This window comes from Lissotriton vulgaris, chromosome 3_1, assembly GCF_964263255.1.
Source record: "Lissotriton vulgaris chromosome 3_1, aLisVul1.2, whole genome shotgun sequence".
Classification (NCBI taxonomy): domain Eukaryota; kingdom Metazoa; phylum Chordata; class Amphibia; order Caudata; family Salamandridae; genus Lissotriton; species Lissotriton vulgaris.
The window spans coordinates 1,184,507,964-1,184,528,873 of NC_141689.1; the positions used below are offsets into that span (position 1 = coordinate 1,184,507,964).

A 20,910-nucleotide genomic window follows, 5' to 3' on the forward strand; every position below is an offset into this window, starting at 1 on the left:
TTGTGATGTTGGTTTTCCGATAACAGGCAGTATCGCTGAGTTGTATTCGGCCTCAGCTACATATTTGTCTCTTGCCCATAGGACAATGTTGCCCCCCTTATCTGCTTGCTTCACAACTAAATTATCCTCTGATTTCAATTTCTTGATCAGTAGATTATAGTTCTGGTTTTGTCGTGCAATGGCTTGGCTCTTTTTGTTAATGTTAGTGTAGAGTTTTTTGAGATCTACCACCATCAGATCCTGGTAAATGTCTAGATTGTCATGTGCCGAAATAGGATTAAAAGTGGATTTCGGCCTAAAAGGTGTTATTGCCTTATCTTTGCCAGTCCTGACGATGGTACCAGTGGGTGGTGTATCTGAATTCGCTGTGTTTTGTTCAGTCTGCAATTCCCAAATTTCCTCAAAGGAAGAGGCATCTCCGGCTGTTAACAGATTAGGACTCAAGGATATGCTGGTAGTGTCTTTATTATTTTTGGGTCGCAAGCGATGAAATTTGGTCAGTTTGAGTTTTCTTACAAACCTATATACGTCCATGCGTGTGCCAGCATAGTCAAAGGTTTGCGGTGGACAGTAGGAAAGCCCTAGGCCAAGGATTTTAGTTTCCTTAGGGCTTAAAGTTATATTGGTCAAGTTGATTATTGAGGGGCTCCCTGTTGATTCCCCCGTTTTTTGTTGGACCATTTCCGTTGATTTCTCTTTTTCGTTGTTCCACTTTTCTTTGTGGCGTTTACGTCGCTCTGATCGCTTGCGGTTTGCACTTTTCCTGTTTGAGCAAAGTTCACTCTTGGCCTTAAGGTTTCGCGTCTGGCCTCGCACAGTCAACTCACCTCCTGCGCGGGTGTAAGTGCTGTAAACCCCAGAGACGCATTATTTGTTTCACCTTCCATTTCACTTCCTTCAGTAGAGCTCAAGCTGATTGATGAAGCAGAGCTCGCACTCCCCTTTGTAGTGTTTGCACGATTATTGCTTCCCAGCAGACCTTTGTTATTTCCGTCCTTCTCAAATCTTCGTGCGAAGGTGAAAATGCGCCCATTTAAGTAGTCCAACCTGTCTCTCTCAAACTTAAACGCTTTGCGCTTTTTTATACCTTCCTCTTCCTTCTGTAGCCGGGATTCCATTTCCTCTCTCATCCTTTTTGCATTGGCCTCATCATCCCCCAGTTTTTCCAGTTCAGCTTCCACGGATTCAATTTCATTTTAGATTTTAATCCGGTCACTTTCGGCATATTTTATTAAGATCTTCAGTAATTTAGCCGAGGACTCTAAGTTTGTCGCTGCCCATTCCTCGAGCATGCGGGGGTCTGGAGTTTCGTAACTGGGGGCCAGGGTAATTCGGAGGCCACGTGGTACACGACCGACTTCCAAATACATAGACAGGGATTTGTTCTCCCACCATTTGGAAGTCTCTTTTTTCATTAGTTTCTCCAGTTTGCGATACAGATCGCGCGCCGTTGGATTCATAGCGCTTGCACCATTTCTCACCGATGTTGATGCTGTTGCCCCCCCAGCCGGGGTGACAAATACAAGTTCGGCAGCCTGCTCCCTACTTCTCAACACGGCGGCCGACATGGTGAATAAGGCTATTGAATGACTCCTGATAACAAACGAATTCAGTCAACTCGAGATAATCCCTAAGACTGAATATGCGCACACTCCTCACTGCGTTATTTTCGCCGCCGTAACTTAACTCGGTTGTCAAAGTGTCCCTGTAGCGTTCAGACACCTGGCTCCTCTAGTCAAAGTTCGGCGTGTGCTTCTTACGCAGGGGCTTCTCGCGGCTTCCTCCACACCAGAGTACTGAATCCGGTTCCGGGTCACGAAACCAATTACTTCCTGCCGCTTCTCGCCACTTCACCGAGGAGGGGCTTTACTCGTACCTTGGAAGTTGTTAGGTACACAATATTGCGTTTAGTCCGATGCAGCACAGCAGAACGCAGCCACGCCACACAGCAAAACCGGAAAATTGAGTAAAGCCACAGACTCCGTGCTCTCGTTATCAGTGCCTTTTATTCGTGATGAATAAACAGCCCACCAGTCGCCATGACGCGTTTCACCTCAGCCGAGGCTTGATCACATGTCATGAAGAGAAGGAGGGAAGTAACTTTTAAATAGCAAGGTTGGTCACATGACCGGTAGTATATCCTGTTTCTATTAAAGGGGTATACATCCAACAATTTATCGAGGGCGCAGTGCCCTTATTAACACCACAGTCATGTATCAAAATTAGTTCATGATAACAATGTTCATATGTACTAAAACAGTCAGTCAAAGTTGCAATATTGGTATACAACAAGAGGCAAAAGTTCTAAAACAATCCTTTTTAAAAAAAATATATCGACCTAAATTCATATATTTACACAATGTACAATAAATATACGGCTATTTACACAAACATTCATTGTAAACAATCACAATAAATATGCCTCCTTAGTCCTAAACAGAATTTGTCAGTTCGTTCAAACTACTTAACTGACTTAGGACTCAGACTGATTTGTCATACGTGATAAAGTATTTCAAATAATTGATGACTTTTGGCAGTGTTTATTGAATAGTACCCAAGTGGGTGGGGATAATGCACTGAAACGCGTCAGGCGAAGATGACAGTCAAAGCTGTAATTTCGGATTGGTATGCAAGCTCCGGTTTACCTAATAAAAGCCCTGCTGCTTGCTGAAATGTCCGAGTGCGTCTATTCTTTGTGGGAAACTTGGAGCTTCAATATATATATATATATATATCAGCTAGTGGTTTGAGCAAGTCAGCAAGATCGGCACAAAAATACCAAGGCACAGTTCAATGGTTCTGTTCAAAATGAGAAATGCTCTAGTCAGCTTTGTTGATGAGTACATTTAGGATAAATTGTGTCAGTCCTTCAACCGGTAACCCAAGTTTGAAATAAAAACCCACATCAAGATTTGGTTCAAGGAGGTTCAGGTGGACTTACACTGTTAGAATAAAAAGCAATTCATTCCTGCTCCCATTCATTTGCAGCCAGATAAGTCCATTCAGCAGATGAGTACTTGTAACTGGGTAATCTCACTCTTTTTGATCTCCTTACAACTGTTCTCTCATCATCACTGTCACTCTGATCAGACAGCTCAGAACTTTCTGGAAGTGTTTGTGGTACTCGTACTCTACCTTCTGTTAGGTAACGTTGCAGTATCTCACCTCTTCTTGGCCAATCTTCTAGTGGTACAGCTCGCTTTTTTGGTGCACTAGGTCATTCGTTCGGGCGAACACTCCTCGTAATCAAATCTTCTGGCTGAGACCCTTTGGTACTCCCTCGGACCCCCTTCAGGCCAAATGAGTGCTGTACCAGCAGCTTGACTAACCTGACTAATCTGCACCCTCTGTCTCTCTCATACCACCAGCAGGGACAAGCTCTATTGTATCATAAAGGGGGCACGAGATTCTGTGAGTATGGGTAGCATGTACCCAGTTTTGGAGACTTCCGCACTTTACAGCAGTGTTGGTGACCAGTATCACCTGGTAAGGTCCTTTCAACAGGGCTCCACGCACGATTTTTGCATTTTCTTCTTAATTAGGACCCTGTCGCCAGGCCTGAGTTCATGCCACTTCTCCTATTGAGTTGCAAGGACAGCTTTTCCATCCTGATGAGACACAGTACTTAAATATGGCTCAATGCCTGAAGGGTAGAGAGGGTCTTCCACCATACTGGAAGGAAATGGAGGGATATGTCCTTTTGACTATATATTCACACTCACTCAAAGAATCCCACCAGAATGCGCTATAATAGCGGGCAGATTCCCTCCACCTGGGAGACTGATCATCTCCGGGACAGGGTCAGCACTTGAACCTCTCGCTCTATACACAGATTGGTTTCTATGTCCACTAGTCACACAGATCAAATCATATGTTAAGGACACTAAGCATCTTCTCTCGGAATTGACATATGACCCTATGCAAGAAATGATGATGTGTTTGGAAGTAGAAGCACTATATACAAGCATCCCACTGGAGGAGAGCCTGCGTGCCATTGAAGACATTTTGAGAAGACAAGAGTGGCCGTGGTGTGCTCCTGTCCTATGGGCCATGACACGTATGCATATGGCCCTGACCGAGAATTTTTTCAAGTCTGAGGATCAACTCTACATTCAGAAGACATGGACTTCTATGGGCAGCAAGTTTACCCCCAGCATTGCATGCCTGTATATGAGCCATCTGGAGGATCAACGTATATGGACTAATAATCCATACTCTCATATTGTTAAAAGCTGGCTGAGGTATATCACCGACATCCTGGTTATATGGCATGGGGATCAAGCGAGCACAGAAACCTTTGTAACATTGATAAATTCAGTCAGCGGATGTCCCATGACTATGCTCTCACACTGTCCAAGACTCACACATGCAGATGCAACTGCTTTCAAACATCCAGACAACGCAGCAGCCACTGGATCAAGAGTCATAGAGCAATATGTCAAAGGTCTACAATTACTTCCGTACTTCTGTGCATCTGTGTCTGCACTGAAAGAGTGCATCCTTCTATTTTACTACAAAATAATACTTGTTGTAAACAGGCATTCCCAGTGTTGGTGCCCTACAAAAGCAATATCACAACTCAGTGAAGGCTGTCATACAACTTTTATCCCAGGGTACAGGATCAGACACGTCTTTGTGTGTGAACGTCTTGAGACGTTTTGCTGTCAATGAGAAATTTGGAATGCACTGTCAGCAATAGCCCATCATTCCTAAGAACATGCACACTTCTTTCTGGGTAGTTGATGGACTCATAGCTTAGTTGGGGATACTTTATGTTCATTTTCACTCAAATGATTCAGAAGGGCAGTGATATCAGTCTTGCAAACTTCCTTTGGCACCACCAGTTGGTTGTCAATATATTTGACTAACACTAAGTGATTTTGCATCACCAGAGACTCCTGATTTCTCTTAGTATCTGAATAAAGATTGAGGGGCTTTCTGCATACCCTTGTGGGACTCGGCACCATGCCAAGGCACGATTGCCACAACGGAAAGCAAAGAGGAATTGACTATCCTCAAGGGAATGGAAAAGAAAGCTTGATACAAAATTAATGTGAGATCAGAGTGGCTCTGTGTATACTAAAATCTGATGCAAGACCTCTATTTGTGTGTGCAATTGCAAAATACCAGGGAATTGCATGGGCAATCAGAAGAAGGGCGTTGAATCCTTCCCGGCCTAACCCTATGATCAGCATTCGTATCTAAATCCTTATAAAAATATTGCTGCCATATTTGATAGAAAATTTAAAAGAGTAATCAATAATGTTTAGCACTCTTTTAAGTGTTTAAAATATTTTTAATGGTTTGTAATGTACAGACAGAGGACTGATCCATCTCCTCGATATATCTATCATTGGCATGAATCCATGCTGGAAATGCTGTTTTATTATAACAATTAATGTAACATAGAGTACTTAAAGTATCTCCCCCAGAACTTGGCTTATGTAGGAAATGTATCTGCAAGTTTGCCTATATTTTAGCAACGGGAAGGTTTATGTGTATGATGAGGATAATGAGATCTATATACCTCCCGTAGTTTAATTTTATGTCTATTTTAATCCTTGTGAGTTTTTATATTTAATGCTATTTTTCAACATTTTACATCTTTTTAAAAGTTTTTTTGATGTATATTGACATATACGTAATTCATTCTCTAAATTGGTGTCTTTTATGGTAATTTTTACTGAAATAAAGATTTAATGATGAGTGTCAAATCAATGTGAATCAGCTTCAAATAGTATTTGAAATAGGGTCACAGCTGGATTCTGTACCACAGGTCAACAAGGGACAGCAAAGGAATATATTTTCCGCAAATCCTGCATAATACAATATTTGCAATTTGGCTTCTGCAAGCCCATAATAGGAGAGTTAAAAGGACTTTCCATTATCTCCTTTAGGATCCCTTGCTTAATCACTGAATCAATTCCAGCAATAGAATCTTGAGTTGAATTGTATTGCACAAAACAGTGTCTTTTAGCTCAACGGCTAGATGCTCTTTGGTTAGAAGGCGATGCATTTCCATGTCAGATATCTGTCGGGAAAGTTTAAAAACAACATCCTCATCATTGGTATGAAGCTCAATACCATTTAGAGTGCAATAGATGGAGCAATTTAATTTACATAGCAAATTTTGTCAGAGTAGATTTACTGGATTTGAATCACACACCACAAAATATTCGATTTTAACAAGAAATGGTTTTGAAATTGGGGTGGACAACGTTTTATTTGTAAATCCTACAACTTGGATACTTTCTACAGAGAAGGGTAGGTTAGGAACCTCTGCAGTTCATACAGTAGAGCAGATAGCACCAGTGTCAACGAGGAATGAAACATGGTTTTCACTCACTTAACCATCCACATATGGACCATTCTGGTCTACCTCTAAGGCTGCACAATGAACCCAGCTCACCTCTACCTCAGCTCCGGTCAGACTGACGAGTCCTGTTTAAAGTTGTCTGTCAAATCTTGTTATGACTCAACACAAGGGGAACATAACTGTCTTTGTTATGAAAAGGAATGTCACATGAATCAAGAAGAAATAAAGCAACATGTGAGAGCATATCAAGTCCATTGCACAAGGCTATGAAATAATACAACCTAAAGAGATATAAATCTTACCATATTTATAATTGAACATTCCATCTTTTTGGCATAGCTAAACTCTTATTTAAGTTTAAGCATAATGAAATAAATCACACATATCATATATAAACTCTTGGCAATGTTGTCAGTAATTCTTGCATAGAAATGATAAACTTCAAGTATGGCCTACTACCACTATGTCAAGAAAGTAGTGACATGTAAATTGATTCTGAAAGTCATTAAAATAAAATTGTTTATGAACACAAATGATCTTTATATTATTAAGCACTTATACTGAAAATGTCATACATCTACTACCTAGTGTTTCAATTAGGATTTGCACCAAATTCGACTTTGTTAGAACACTCTACAATGAAGCCAAGTAGGAATGCTAAGTTATTACCAACTTTCATAATATTTCCTGTTAATAATATAATGTAATTGGTCACTTAAAGATCTTAAATTCACTAGTTGATTAATCCTACTTTCTCTACCTAGTCAAGCATGGTTTTACGGTGCTGGCTCATCCCTGTTTCTAAGTTTCTGTGTCGTTTCTCTAAACGTGTGCAAGTGCACATTTATTTTTATTGTTGAGATTTGGTTTTAATTGTTGTGCAAAGCAGGGTCAGCTTTTACTCTTCCTCAGTGGTGTTAGTCCCTTAAAATGTGAATCTATCTTGACCTCAGTGCCCTAGAGGCTCAAAATCAGAGTCTCCATGCGGGGAGTGGGATGGGGATGAAGAAGGGAGAGATCACAGTCTGACACAAAGGTTCCAGAAGTTGTAAAAGGATTCCTGTCTTCAGCATACTAATTAGTCAGACGTCTTTTGACACCTTAGCATTGGCTGTGTTGCGCTGTTTCTTATTTGTACCTGAGTTTTATTTTGTCACAAAACTCAGATCAGGTTATAAGGCATCCAAGATGCAAAAAAATCAACTGCTATTTTTTAGAGGTCGCTCTGCCTAAAGTGTACGCAAAAAGTGTAGAGGGGAAAATCTTCAGTGTGGTGCAACTGGCGAGTGGAAAAACCCCTTAACCACTCTTTTATGTATGTCAGGGAAAGCTGACATGCAACTGTGTAAATCTGAGAAATGCCTATGCACACACTAGGAGTAAGACACACAGTAGTGAAAAAAATTATTTAAACATGCTTATACACTGTCCAAGACAACATAATTAATCATAAGTAAAAAGCAATCGCTGTTATGATTTCCGAATATTTTAATGGTTCCACAACCAGCTGACACGTGATTCGTCGCGTTGGTACAGTTCTCACGCGACTCCTCAGGGCTGCGACGTGTGTCTAGAAGATTGAAAGGTCGCTCCACCGGTGATAACTCCGCCCCGGCAGGGCACGTGACCAGAACAGGTCGAATCCTAGGTAGTAGAGAATCAGTATTTAAAGGAAACAGTAAAGGTGACGTAAGATGATTGTTCTCCAACTGAACTAAGCGACTCCGGTAAAGGTCGCACAGAGTATGTGAAGTAAAAGTAGTTCTAACAAATAGTAGGTATCTTCCATTTAAGGCGCATGGACGAGCGGCTCTAGTAGAGGTCGCGCTCGTGTGGCGATGATCAATGTAAAAAAGCCCGGGAGTTGTTGCAATAAACCGGATACCGGAGGGGATCACTCACAGTAAAGTTTTATTAAGACGGAGACGTGAACCGCAATCCTGTCTCCCGGGTCGCCGTGTTCCAAAGTGTGAATTTGTTAAAAATTCAGTAGAGGGGAACGCTTCAAGGTAAAGAAAGGACTTTCTGGTCCTAAGCTTGGAATTATCTGCCTCTTAATAGTGGAACCATTCTCATATTTGGGGGCTTAAAGTAGGCCAAACAATGATATGTCCTCCTGTGTATATTGGTTATATCTATTTGTAATCTTGGTTTTGTAGGTGTTTTATTTCCCCTTTTCTTCTTTCTCTTGGCCTGTCTCTTTATTTCTTATAATGCTAAGATGCTTGGGTGGATATGCCCTCAATAAACATAATGAAAACAATAACTTATTTTATTCATATCAAATGCAGATGAGCAGTCTAATGCAACTGATAAAACCTTCAGTGTCTTCTTTTTTTTTTCAAATTTTTTATTGAACAGAGCATTAGGTTCATGATGTACATTTTGCAAAAAAAAATATATAGATATATATATATAATAAAATAAAATAAACAATTATTTGAACCTTTTAAAACATTAAATAGCTTCTTCTTTCCATAGCAAGATAAAAAAAGATTTAACTGTAGCAGCCGATGACAGCAGCAATGAATTAAGAAAAAAAGACAATGTGCAAAAACCTTCATTAAAGTGCAACAGCAAAAAAGTGCAAATATTACAAAGTGCAACGGCTGAGAAAAGTGCTAATGCTTCTAAAATGCAACCACAGAAGAAAAGTGCTAGTGCTCTTATTCACAAAATAGGCTTCAATTTCAACATCAATATCAAGTGTTAATTTCCCCCCTTTAACTTTTCTAAGTTTCCAAAGAACTTCCAATTTTTTTAGAATTTCTTAATGGATCCCACCCGACTTGCATATGCTTTTTCAAAGTTACGAGTCCTTTTCATTTTATTGAACCACTTTAATTGAGGGGAAACATCACTGGATCTCCAAGTCTGAAGGATTAAGGAGCGGGCTATCGGGCAAGAAATGAACAAAAACACTTCCTCAGCCTTGGTTAACATCATTCTATCTTTACATACACCAAATAAGGCCGCCTCAGCCTCGGGCTGAATTCTCTTCCCGACTGCCAGCTCAATATCCGCATAAATTGCCTCCCAAAAGGGCTCTAACCGTGGACAAGTGAAAAAAAATATGGTGCCACCTGCTCTGACTATTGGCCTGGCATCTAAAACACTTGTTTTCAACCTCGGCATATCTTTTCCCCAAGGCTTCCGGAGTCATGTAAGCAAGCCATTGTGATAGAAATGCCATCCTTTTCAAATTGGCCGCGCGCAGGGATTCACTTCCTAGGTGGCATAGGGTTTCCAAGTCCTTAAAGGAGAAATGCATGTGCTTCATGACCTATTTTACCCAGATGACTGTCTATCAATGATACTTCTCCCTGGCGATGTAGCAGCCTTTACCAGTTCCCTATGCCATTGACTTTGGCCTCATAAAGGGCTACCACAAGGTCATTTGGAGAATCAAAAATGCCATTAATATTTTTTTTTAAACGAACAACTTGTAAATATTCAAAAAAGATGGGTCACCTAGAGTTGTCAGCCCTTGCCATCACCTCTTGCCAGGAAACCACCCTGTTTTGATTAACAAAATGTCTTAGCTCCTGTAGCTCACAATTTTCCCAATTTGTTAGATGGCTTACTCTAAATTGGAGGCCAAGGCTGGTACACTCTCTCAATATCAGATATTGGATAACCGAGGAGCCCATCTTTTTGAAAAAGGACTGTCTTATATCTAGTTTTTTTATGGAAGTTTAAGGATTTTTAAAAACACTTGAGTTTGAGAACCAGTTTCTTGTAGCATTTTATCAAAGAATAATCTGTTTCGAATACATTTAGATCCAATCAATCCCGCCACTACATCCAAAAAGCAGCCTCATAATACGTTCTTAAATGAGGTAATGATAGGCCCCCCTGAGCGATAGATAATTGCACTACTGACAGCTTAACCCTCGATACTTTCTTCCCCCATACAAATCCTCTGAGCAATATTTCCATTTCTTTAAAAAAGGATGAATTAATTTTTATGGGGACATTACTAAACAGAAATCTAAGCAGCGGTACTATTGACATTTTAATTAGTGAAACCCTGACCACTAGTGAAAGAGGGAGCAAAAGCCACTGATCCAAGAATCTCTTGATTTTATTGTTCATTCTTATATAATGTAGATGATATAACTGATGGTACTGGCGGTTACAAATATCCCAAGGTATCTAATTGGATCTTGATTAGCGGCCTGAACCCTCAAACAAGATGGAAGAAAATTTTAATCAGTGTTGAGGGCACGGACTACCGTTTTATTAGGATTTCTATTGTAGCCACCAATTTGCTCGAAATCCATGAATTCCCTCAATACAATTTCAATACTTTCTTTATTGGGCCTCAGATATAAAATAATTTTGTACGCAAAAGGTTTTAGCTTGGCCATTTGGGGAATAGGGGCTTTGATAGCAGCATTATTTCTAATTTGAATTACTAATGATTCTATAAAAAAAGTAAAAAGCAGCGGCGAAAGTGGACAACCCTGTCTAGTCCCCAGGTTTATTTTTATAGATCCTGCTCGGTTCACGTTAATTGATACCTGGGTCGAGGCCCCTGATAAATATTGCGTAGCATATCGATGACCTGAGATGGAAAACCAAATTGACTAAGGGCAAAGAACAGGGTTGTCCAATTAACCAGGTCAAATGCTTTTAAAGCATCGACCTTTATAATGAATGCCTGATTTGAGTTGGTGTTAAAATATTCCAAGGCTTGTGTTAAAAACTCAGTATTAGCTGCCATAGATCTCCCTGCTATAAAACCTGCCTGATCTCCATGAATTACCTCCAGGCCAGCAAATACAAAACGTTCGGCCCATACTTTCATTAAAATCTTGTTTTCCGAGTTCAAAAGACTAATGGGCCTATAGGAGGTAACATCCTGAGGACTTTTATCTTTTTTAACAAATGACACAATTATCGCTTCTTTAAAATTTGCGGGAACCAAACCTCTCTGTTTAATATAATTAAATCGTTTTTTCAAAGGTGCCAACAATTAATTTGAAAAGGTTTTATAAAATTCGATGGGGAAGCCATCCTTTCCACATGCTTTTGCCCCGGCTGTTACTTTAATAGAAGTCAATATTTCGGCGGAATTTATATCAGATCCTAATTGGCTGATACGCTTTTCTGAAAGTTTAGGAATGTCTACATTGAAAAAATAATCCTGGATCAGTTCTTCCCCTACTAAATACTCTGTAGAATAAATTTGGTGGAAATGTTCTAAAAAAATCTGTGGAATCTTGTCGCCATTGACCTCTTCCAGACCAGTCTGGGGGTCCCGCACCTTCGATATTATTACCGCTTCCTGTTTTTTTCATGTTGTATTAGCCAAAAGTTTCCCTACTACCTGGCTATCTTCATAAACCTTTTGCTGATACATTTTTGAACTGCAAAGTTCTTCTAACACAAAAAAGTCCCTCAGAGCTGTTCTCGCCTGCTCAAGTTAGTTGGGATACTGCAGAAGCTGAAGGGCATATTCTTTTTCGACTGCAGTTTGTAGCTCGGCTATTTTAAGCCTCCTAACATTTGCTTGGGCAGCTGTATAGGCGATGATCTGACTGCGAGCTGCTGCCTTAAACCCCCCCCACACAGAGAAAGGTTCTGCAGTATTTTCGTTATCAGAGATCCATTCTCTAAAGCCTGTGACCCAATCCTGATCTTGAAGCACAGTGCGGTCCAGCTGCCACCTGGACCGCTCTCTGTTCTCCCCACCAAACACAAGTTTGAGCTCAAATTTTGCATGATCTGAGAAGGGATTATACCCACTATCTACCTTAGAGACCTGGAGAGATCTTGATATAAGGAAAAAACTCAATTCGATATGCAGTTTGAAAACGATGCGAGTAGCAGGTAAAATTTATTTTGTCTGGATTACTATTTCGCCAGGGATCTACTAATTGATATTCTAGTTTGAAGGCCTCCATAATTCTTTAGGTGTTCGGTTTCAGTTGTATTTTATTTTTATTTGAAGTGTTGAAGTTTTTTAAATCCTGTATGAAATTAAATCCCCTACTACAATAAGCTGCCCCGAAACTCCCCTCAATAGCTCATTCATTTTGACCAGGCTGGAAATGTCATCCGAGACCGGACAATAGTAATTTACAAAATTCATGATTTTCCCCTGTAACTTAGCCATTACCCATAGCCATCTCCCCTGTGGATCTCTCAGAACGTGTACAAATTCCCAGGATAATTTTCTGGAGAAATAGATGGCAAGTCCTCTCAGGGCAAGACCAGCTGATGCAAAAAATACCTGAGAAAAAAACCTGGGTAAAAATTGTTTAGGAGAATTTGATTTTAAATGTGTCTCCTGAAAGAACACCAATTGAGGATTAAAGGATATCAGCCATTTTATAAGGGCGCTGTATTTTTGTTTATTTAAAATTCTATTACCGTTGACTGATAAGATCTTACATTTATTAGTTTCTATCAAGGTTTCTAATTGTAAAGTAGCCTTGAGCTTTCAGTTGTGTAATATCTGACCCTTTTGCTCGTACTCTTTTTACTGCTGTTAACCAAGTCCTACCCTTCCTACCCCTAAAGAACTCCCCCTCTAAAATGTGGAAAACCCCTTACAAACCACAATAACCACATTTCGCCCCTCCCATCTAACCTGGGTGTCTGTGATTACACCCAAGTGACCCCACTAGCCCCCGCACCCCCCAACAATAACATCAATTAGTGTGCTGGAAGGCGCATCTTGCATTAAAATAAGGAAGACCCCTTCTCATTTAACCATTTAACCAATCAACATTTAAACATTGCCTTTTGGCATAGAGAGCTCTCCCCTTTCTGTCTAATAAAATTACATTAAACCTTTCCTTTCTTTTTAGACCCCAGAGCCTTGCAAGATATCTTTCAATAGTGCCTGGGCTTCATCTAGGTGAGAAAACATAAAATATTTGCCCTTGACCAGAACTCTCAATTTTGATTGCAGAGCAATTGATGCTTGAGCACCGTTAGCTTTAAATGAATGAGGGATCTTAACAAACTCTTTTCTCCCACGTGCAGCGGCAGCAGTCATATCGAAGAAAAAATGACATTTAGTCAGAATTATTTCTTTAATCCGAAAGTCTGCAAAATTTAACAATATTGTCCGCCGTATCGAGGAATTGGGGAAAGGCTGGGATGGAACACAATAAGCCCTGGTAATAGTGAGATCACCTTCAGATTCCGAGACAACCTTTTGCTTGATAAAAGAGTTAACCCATAGCAGAGTTTGGGAGCCGTCAATGCCCTCAGGAACTCCGACTATACGGAGATTGGACCTCTGAGAATGGTTTTCCAGATCCTCAAGTTTGTTTTCCAATATCTTTTGTTCTTGACTGCCTCTTTAACTTCCCAAATTACTGTGATCATCTGGTACTCTAGCACTGAAATTCTGGCTTCCACCTTCTGAAGTTTGATAGGAAGGCATGACATTGTTTCTTCAATTTTCCCTAATCGCTGGTGCAGAGAAACAACTAAAATTTTCTGAGATCTCTTCATCTTGCGAACTTCATCCAGTAATAAATTCAGCATACCTTTAAACCTCAGTTGATATTCGCCTGTTAACTCCGTGCTTAGGCTAGGATCGTTATGAGGTGTATCCGCACCTGGCCATTTGACGATGCCTGATCCTGCAATGGCACACATGGTTGAGGCTACATCTCAGCTTGGGAAGTCGTCCTCATGGTTGCTGACATATTTCAGGCGATTAGATTATTTTTTTCTGATATTTTTGTGGCCTGGATTGGCTCGTATTTTGAGTAGTCGGTTCCTTTGATGAAATTCAAGAGGTCATTCTACCATGACTTATATCTTGGCCCATACACGCCTTCAGAAATTGTCGAATGATCAGGTTCAGGATTACATTGAAATTTCTCCTGAATATTAAAAGACAGATCTGTTGCAGGTGCAGCTGCAGGTGACGCTGACATTACTGAAGGCTCTTTGGACAGTTTCTGGACTGGACTAGAGCTTGGAGAAGGTGATTGTAAAGTAGCTTTCTTCAGGAATAAAGCAAATTGTCTGGCCTCTTTCACCTTTTTAGGACCCTCTGCCACAGGGATATCCTACTGGGGTGTGACAGCAGTTATACTTGTATTTGCTTCATCCACCTGTTCTGAAGATACTATGGGGGCAGATCCTCTTCTGAACTCTCAAGGGGGCTGTCAAGTCCATATGAGTTGGAGGTGTTCTCCTTACTAGCCAGCCTGGCTATCTCTTTGGCCTCCTTAACCTGGGCTGAACGCGTTCTAGCCTTAAGGCGGACCGTGGAGTCAAATTTGGTAATGGCATTCCCATGTTGTAGAGGTTTGCCCATTTTTTACCTCTTCTTTGTTATTTCCATAGACTGTGGCGGTGATATACCCTCTCCTTGTCCCTTTACCAACTTCCTTCGCTTTGATCACCTTGATCGCCTTTGCTCTCTCTACCCCCTTTAGCCGATATCAGCTAATGGGGGTCATGGAGGTCTCCCAGTGTCTGCTTCCTTGAATCTTCTGGTTTCTTTTTTTTCGCCTTTTTATCCTGTTTATTTTCCCTTGTTATATTTCTAAGGCTTTTCCTCCCATAGAAACCTCTCTTAAATTATGCATTTTTTAAATACCTGGCAGGGATCTAGCGGATGGTTAATTGTTCGCTTGTGGCCTCAAATCGCTCCGAATCCCCATTAGGGAAAGCGCCCGTCTCCTCCTCACCTTCCTGAACATGCTCTTTGATCCATGGCCTCTACCGTCAGCTCTCCTGTGACCGCCGAAAACCTTGCAGTCACCGACGCTGCACTGGGACGGACACACTTGCGGGAAATTCACACCGCATATTGCCCAGGGTTGTCACCAGGAAACCGAGCCCGCCTCGCCGAGAAAGCCATTCTCAAAATTGGGGAAAATCACTGGGAATGCCAGCCAGCTAGCTGGACACAAACCACCATTGTTGGTGGTGGGGCAGCGGTCACCTGGGGCTAATTGGAGGCGTGGTCCTCTGTAGCCATCGACCTTAGCACCAGTGTCTTCTGACATGTGGGTTTGAAAACCTCTTCTGTGAGACCCTTTTATTAAGAGAAATAAAATGAAATCTCTATGCACTTTTATTTACAGATTTATGGAAAGGTTTCATTGTGAATCAGCGTAGACTGGCCTTGCACTGATAGGTGGCAAATACAGAGAGCTCAAGACTCACTTTCTCCCGGTGGAGCATACCAGACTGATTATGGTGGTGGGCTGTGCAGCTGAGGCTATTGTTGCAGTCCACCAGCCAATTTGAGAGCCTAACTGCGTGACTATGCATGTCTCTGTGCTCAGGACACACCTGGCCACCCAGTGCTTGCACCCAGTACCCCCAAACCCCAAAGCTGCAAGTGATCCAGTAGGGTTGCCTTTTTTCTCTCACCAATCTTCCTTGTAAAAAGTAGGTATAGCTGATTGACCCTCTAGTAGAATAATCCAAAGGTGAAAAGACAATGTCTGACTTAATTCTGAAACTGGATGATTCAAAGTGGATAATTCAAAGTACATATGCTCAAAGCACCATTCTCTGCATTGTCATAACATGAACTCCGTGAGAAATCAAGCTGTTCCAGTTCGACCCAAAATGGGATATCCCCTGTTTGTATTAAAAGGAGGAATTACATTTTCATGCCCAAGCTGTAATTATGTTCGCTTTCTAACATTGGCATCAACATTTCTTCTTTCTCAGACACAGATTTTAATCTAAATCTGTACTTTTTACAGTCCACAAACTCAGACTCTGATCTCTAAAACAGCACATTTTGAAAGTCACTTTCAGGTCCTAACACCATTTAATTCATACTACTAGGCACCTCTTGCAAATGATGGCATTGCTAGTCTTTGATTGGTATGTATATGTTATCTGGTCCATAAGTGTCACAGTATTGAACGTGGCACAGAAGAGCTAATACAAACTTTACTTCCACACAAAGTGCTAGAAACCCACAATCCTTATACCCTTTAGGGTAAATGTGCTTTTTAAAGACCACAGCTGTGGTTGTCCCCTGGTAACTCCATCAACGTTCTGCAATGTCATTCCATAGATCTGCCACACAATATACATTTAAACAGCTCACACGCCTCCACAGGCCACGATACCCTGAACCCTGCAGGTCCAGCTTCCTTATTATAAATGTTGGACTACAAGATCCATGGTGATATGAAAGAAATGAGACCAGAAAAGCCACCTACAGCACAGGGAAATCCAACATCCCTCACTTTCTGTGCACTCTCAGGAGGAGTAGGTCATGCATATATTAGCATGTCTTCTACATTTGCCCTTACACAACCCACTCAAACCTAGAGTCTTCATGGAATTATTCCTCTCATCAAAATCTCTCTAAAATGTGCCCATCAAGCTTTACGATGATTCCAATTATATTTGTCTCTTTAAGAAATCCATCATGTTATATGTGCCAGTTGGTATGTTCAAGCCCATCCCTTTTTTCATATTTCCTCTACCACGGCTGAGAGTTGTGCGGCCGAGCACATGCAGTTTCTGAATCACTGGTTTGGCAATGTTTATTATGTGTGTTTACTTTCTAGCTAAGCCCTCCTGCACAAGTGCCCAATTTCCTAGTCCAATACATGTTGCTCTGGTTGCAGGGAAGAATCCTTTGGGGTCTTTGCAGGAGTAAAGTTGTAGTGATTGCTGTGAAAAAGCACCTGTTTCCACGTAATAACATGGCTTAAGTTACCTGCTCTTTGTTCATTGTACACCATCATGCTGACCAAGTCAGAAGCAGGGAGGGACAAAGGATGGGACATGTAGAGTACCGCCGCTCTCTGGACCATCAAATCCACATAGCAAGGTGAAAGGGGGATATGATCTGGTTTGGCACTCTCATCTATCCTGTGAAATTGTGCATCACAGTTTTGGGATATCAGCAGATTGTTACTGTGGAAGAACTGCTTTAAGCTGTGATGACCTCAAAAGGCTGCTCATTGTCATCACAGGGTAGGAAATGAGGATATGGGCCAAAGTCTCAGGGATAGTACATGGGTATTGGGTTCCTATGGCAGGTATCGATGCATCTCAACCCTCTATGGGGGCATGAAGGCAATCAGAGGATAATTAGATAATCCATTTTAGCATTACTGAGTATTCTGTGGTGGTGATCTAATCGCAAGTTCACACTTTTGTCCATATTGGATGAGTCAAGTAGAACATAGGTTGTTATCCGTTGTCTGTCTGTATGATAAAAAAATGGTTTCCTTGCTTTATGTACATCATTTCAGTCCACATTCTGAATTGGCATTGAGCATTCAAATCCAGTTCAGGTTTGCTAATTTGGCCAATAATAGGTGTCTGTGTGAAGTTAGAGAGATTTTCCACCCACATCGTAGCAAAGATTTTCCTAAAACAACATCATTGTCATTGACATCTTAAAGTTTGCAAAGTTAAAAAATCAAAGAAAACTACATTTCCCTCTCCACCACAAACATTTTTCTAGGTAGCTAAACACTGGACTGGAAAGCAAGTTATTCTTAGCTACCACTCGTTGATTTGTTAATAGCTGTAGCTTTTCATCAAATATCAAAACAATGGAAAGATTCCTCTAAATTGTCTATTTAGTTTGGTGGTATGCCGAATGTCACAACCATCACCTCGATACAGTACTCGTTCATCCTATCTCTCTTGCTACTAAACGTTCTCATCTTTGGAGCCCACTCACACAATTTCTAGATGACACAGTGAAAAGAACTTCTCTACAAGCTCCCTCCCAGCAAGAAGTTATCAAGCCTCCCTGACCTTCTATACTTTGTCTATAACTATGTTTGATTCATCATCGTCTATAATATATGTATATGTATATACATACATATATATTATTCATTCATTCATTTATTTATTTAATTTGAGTATTTCTGTCATATGTTGCTATTTAGGATTTCTGTGAACCTTTGACTGTATTCATATCAGCTTATATATTATCCTTTTGCCATTTTAATGGACATTATACATCGTTATTACTCTTTATTACACCCTTATGCATCTTTGTATCAACAAATAACTGCATTTACGAAGTATTGTTTTTATGATCATATTAATTTTTTCAATAAACCTTTTCTTAAACTTACAAAAAAATCCCAATGTCTGTTTTTATAAATTGTATTTGCTTTTTGCATTCTCGTTTATTGCTAAAAGTATACGTGTACAATATTTTAATTAATTATTGACTAGGCCAGCGCGGAGAGCCAAGCAGAACTGAAAAATGTTGCTGCGCTTCGCGGAGTTCCTCAAATGGCAGAGTTCATTTGATCATGCTGTTCCTGTTGCTTTTTAGCGCCGGTTGTTTGTCCCGCGCTGTAAAATCAACCTGAATGGCACCATGCGCAGCGCAAGAGGGCGCTACTTCTTTTCTGGTGCTCGAGTAGATTTTCTACTCCAGTAGCAGCTTTCTCAACGTGAACAGAAGGTTTCTCTACTCAAGCGGCCGTGACCATCTGCGACCACCCACATTGAGAAATCCAACCCCCTGCATTGAAAAATTTCGTGGGGAGGTGGATTTTCCTCATTTGCGCTAATGAACCTGACGTTGGTGAGCGCAAACGAGAAAGGAACAGGGTTTTCCAGAACTCTGCATGCTCCACGAATAGAGTGGAGTTCACAGCCCAGGCCTAATTTTAACATAAAAGGCATTTTATAAGTTAACATTCAGAATCTAAGGAAAAGATAAGGCTTGGTTTCGGGGGAATAGAAGGCAATGTATAATTACAGTGAACTCCTGAGTGCCCAGTGACTGGTCTCTAGTGTTCAATAGTTTATTGTTTTGCGAATCCTTGCAGAACACTTCATATGTATTCAATCAACAAAAAAGGGAATGCACTATTAACTCATCATGTTCTTATTTTTTATTCAAATTCAGCCTTTCTACAATCCTCAAAGACATTCAGAATGTGGTGTCAAAACCCTCTAGCCTCAGTATTTATCAAAATATTTGGAAGGACTTCAACGGATGGCTTCAAATTGTGTCAGAGGCCAATCAGACTGCAGGTAAGAATATACACTGTTCTATTAAGCTAGAGATCACTGAGAGTCGGTATGTTGGGTTGAGTATTTGGGTACTGTGGTGCAATCTGGGAAAAGTTTGCTATGCAGCATGCTTAATGTAAGTAAGTGACTTTAACATCTTTGTGGTTATATCTTTGCACTGTTTCCCCCAAGCACATAGTTTTTGTGATATTGCCTGAGGCTTGGTACTGAGTGCAGTCTAGGGGTCTGGACAAAAATATTGTTTCCAAGTCTGATTTCAGGCGTTTCTCTGGAAGAATTCTATTCCATCATCATTTTACTAAGCCCAAGTGAAATTTTAATTACACTGCAGTAATCGGAGTGATTTCAGTAAGTATGCATTGCTCTTGTGATGCCAAGATTACATCATCTACACTATTATGCCAGCTTGAGTAATTAAAATAAATGCTACCACAGGAGCACACGAACAACAAACTAAGAGAAAAATAGTGGCTGCTGGTTACTGCTGTTCCCTGTCCTGAAGTACTTAGTGCTATTTTCTTAGAACAAACTACGTTCTCAATCCCTATTTATGGTGCAGTGCTGCATTTTGCATTAAGAAATACCGGATTATGTATGCTTTTCACATAATAATTAGGTATATCTATATAGCTGTTTTTACATTATATGTTTGCAGGGCTAAGAATTATACATTAAACAAGGGAAATAGAATGAAAAATTAATAAGGTGCATCTATGCAGCAGATAAATCTACATATATAGGCTTTTTTTAAACATGTCACCAATATTATAATGTAGGTTGATAAGTGAATCACAATAAGGAATGACAGGCACATTTTTGGTAGTTTGACGGACTTCGTCTAAAGCAGTCAGCTAATAGGTGTATGCCACATCATGAGTCATTGCTTGACTTGCTCAGTCTCCAGGTTTTCACTTCCTGGGCAAGATTCACTGATCATAGGGGGAAAGAAAATGTTCCACAGAATACTGACATATAGACACACAAATACATATATACCAAAACACCACTTCACCTTTATAGCACGCCCATCTGACAGCACATAGACTGCGGCTCCAATGCGATTCAAGCACATTCATTGCAACTGGAGTAAAAAGCCAAAGGCATTTCGGAGCAGCCAGCTCCTTGGTCACAGGTCAGGTTACGTTAACTCCCTCCTTATTTTAAAACACCATATGCTAGATTGTCTAAACAGCACAAATAATGGACTCTCCTATGGGGCCAGGATGCAGTCGATCATGTCGGCCATTTTTAAACCGTATTCTACAGACTCATTAGATGCATTTGAATACCATTGATTGCCTTCTGACTGCATGTCATCAGCTTGAATACTCATCATATTGCATTTTAGTTTACAAACACTGTCTTCACATACATATGGGTCAATGCATTGTAATATTCAAGGCACCTCGTAATATCATACATTTGAGTAGCTAACTTAATCAAAAATTGATATGAAGTTAAACTAAAGTAAAAATATATATCTGTCCACCTCCCCCTGGATTGGGGCTTGTATTACCACTTGTCTCCCCATATTTCTATCAGGCCAATTGGGCTTAAGTGGACAGATCCACAGGAACAGAACATACTACCACATTTACAGAAAGAAGGGGTGGATTTCAGTA

The 20,910-nt window shown here is 40.5% G+C and overlaps 1 protein-coding gene across 2 annotated transcripts in view; it reads left to right on the top strand.

Moving 5' to 3' along the window:
- LOC147727632 (phospholipid-transporting ATPase ABCA1-like) overlaps positions 1–20,910 on the top strand; it is a 2,839,360-nt gene that overhangs the window by 291,106 nt on the left and 2,527,344 nt on the right. For both annotated transcript variants that reach the window (XM_086961649.1, XM_086961650.1), the window contains exon 5: positions 19,161–19,288. In XM_086961649.1, the coding sequence (XP_086817775.1) occupies positions 19,161–19,288 (128 nt within the window). The remainder of the gene's footprint in view (positions 1–19,160; positions 19,289–20,910) is intronic.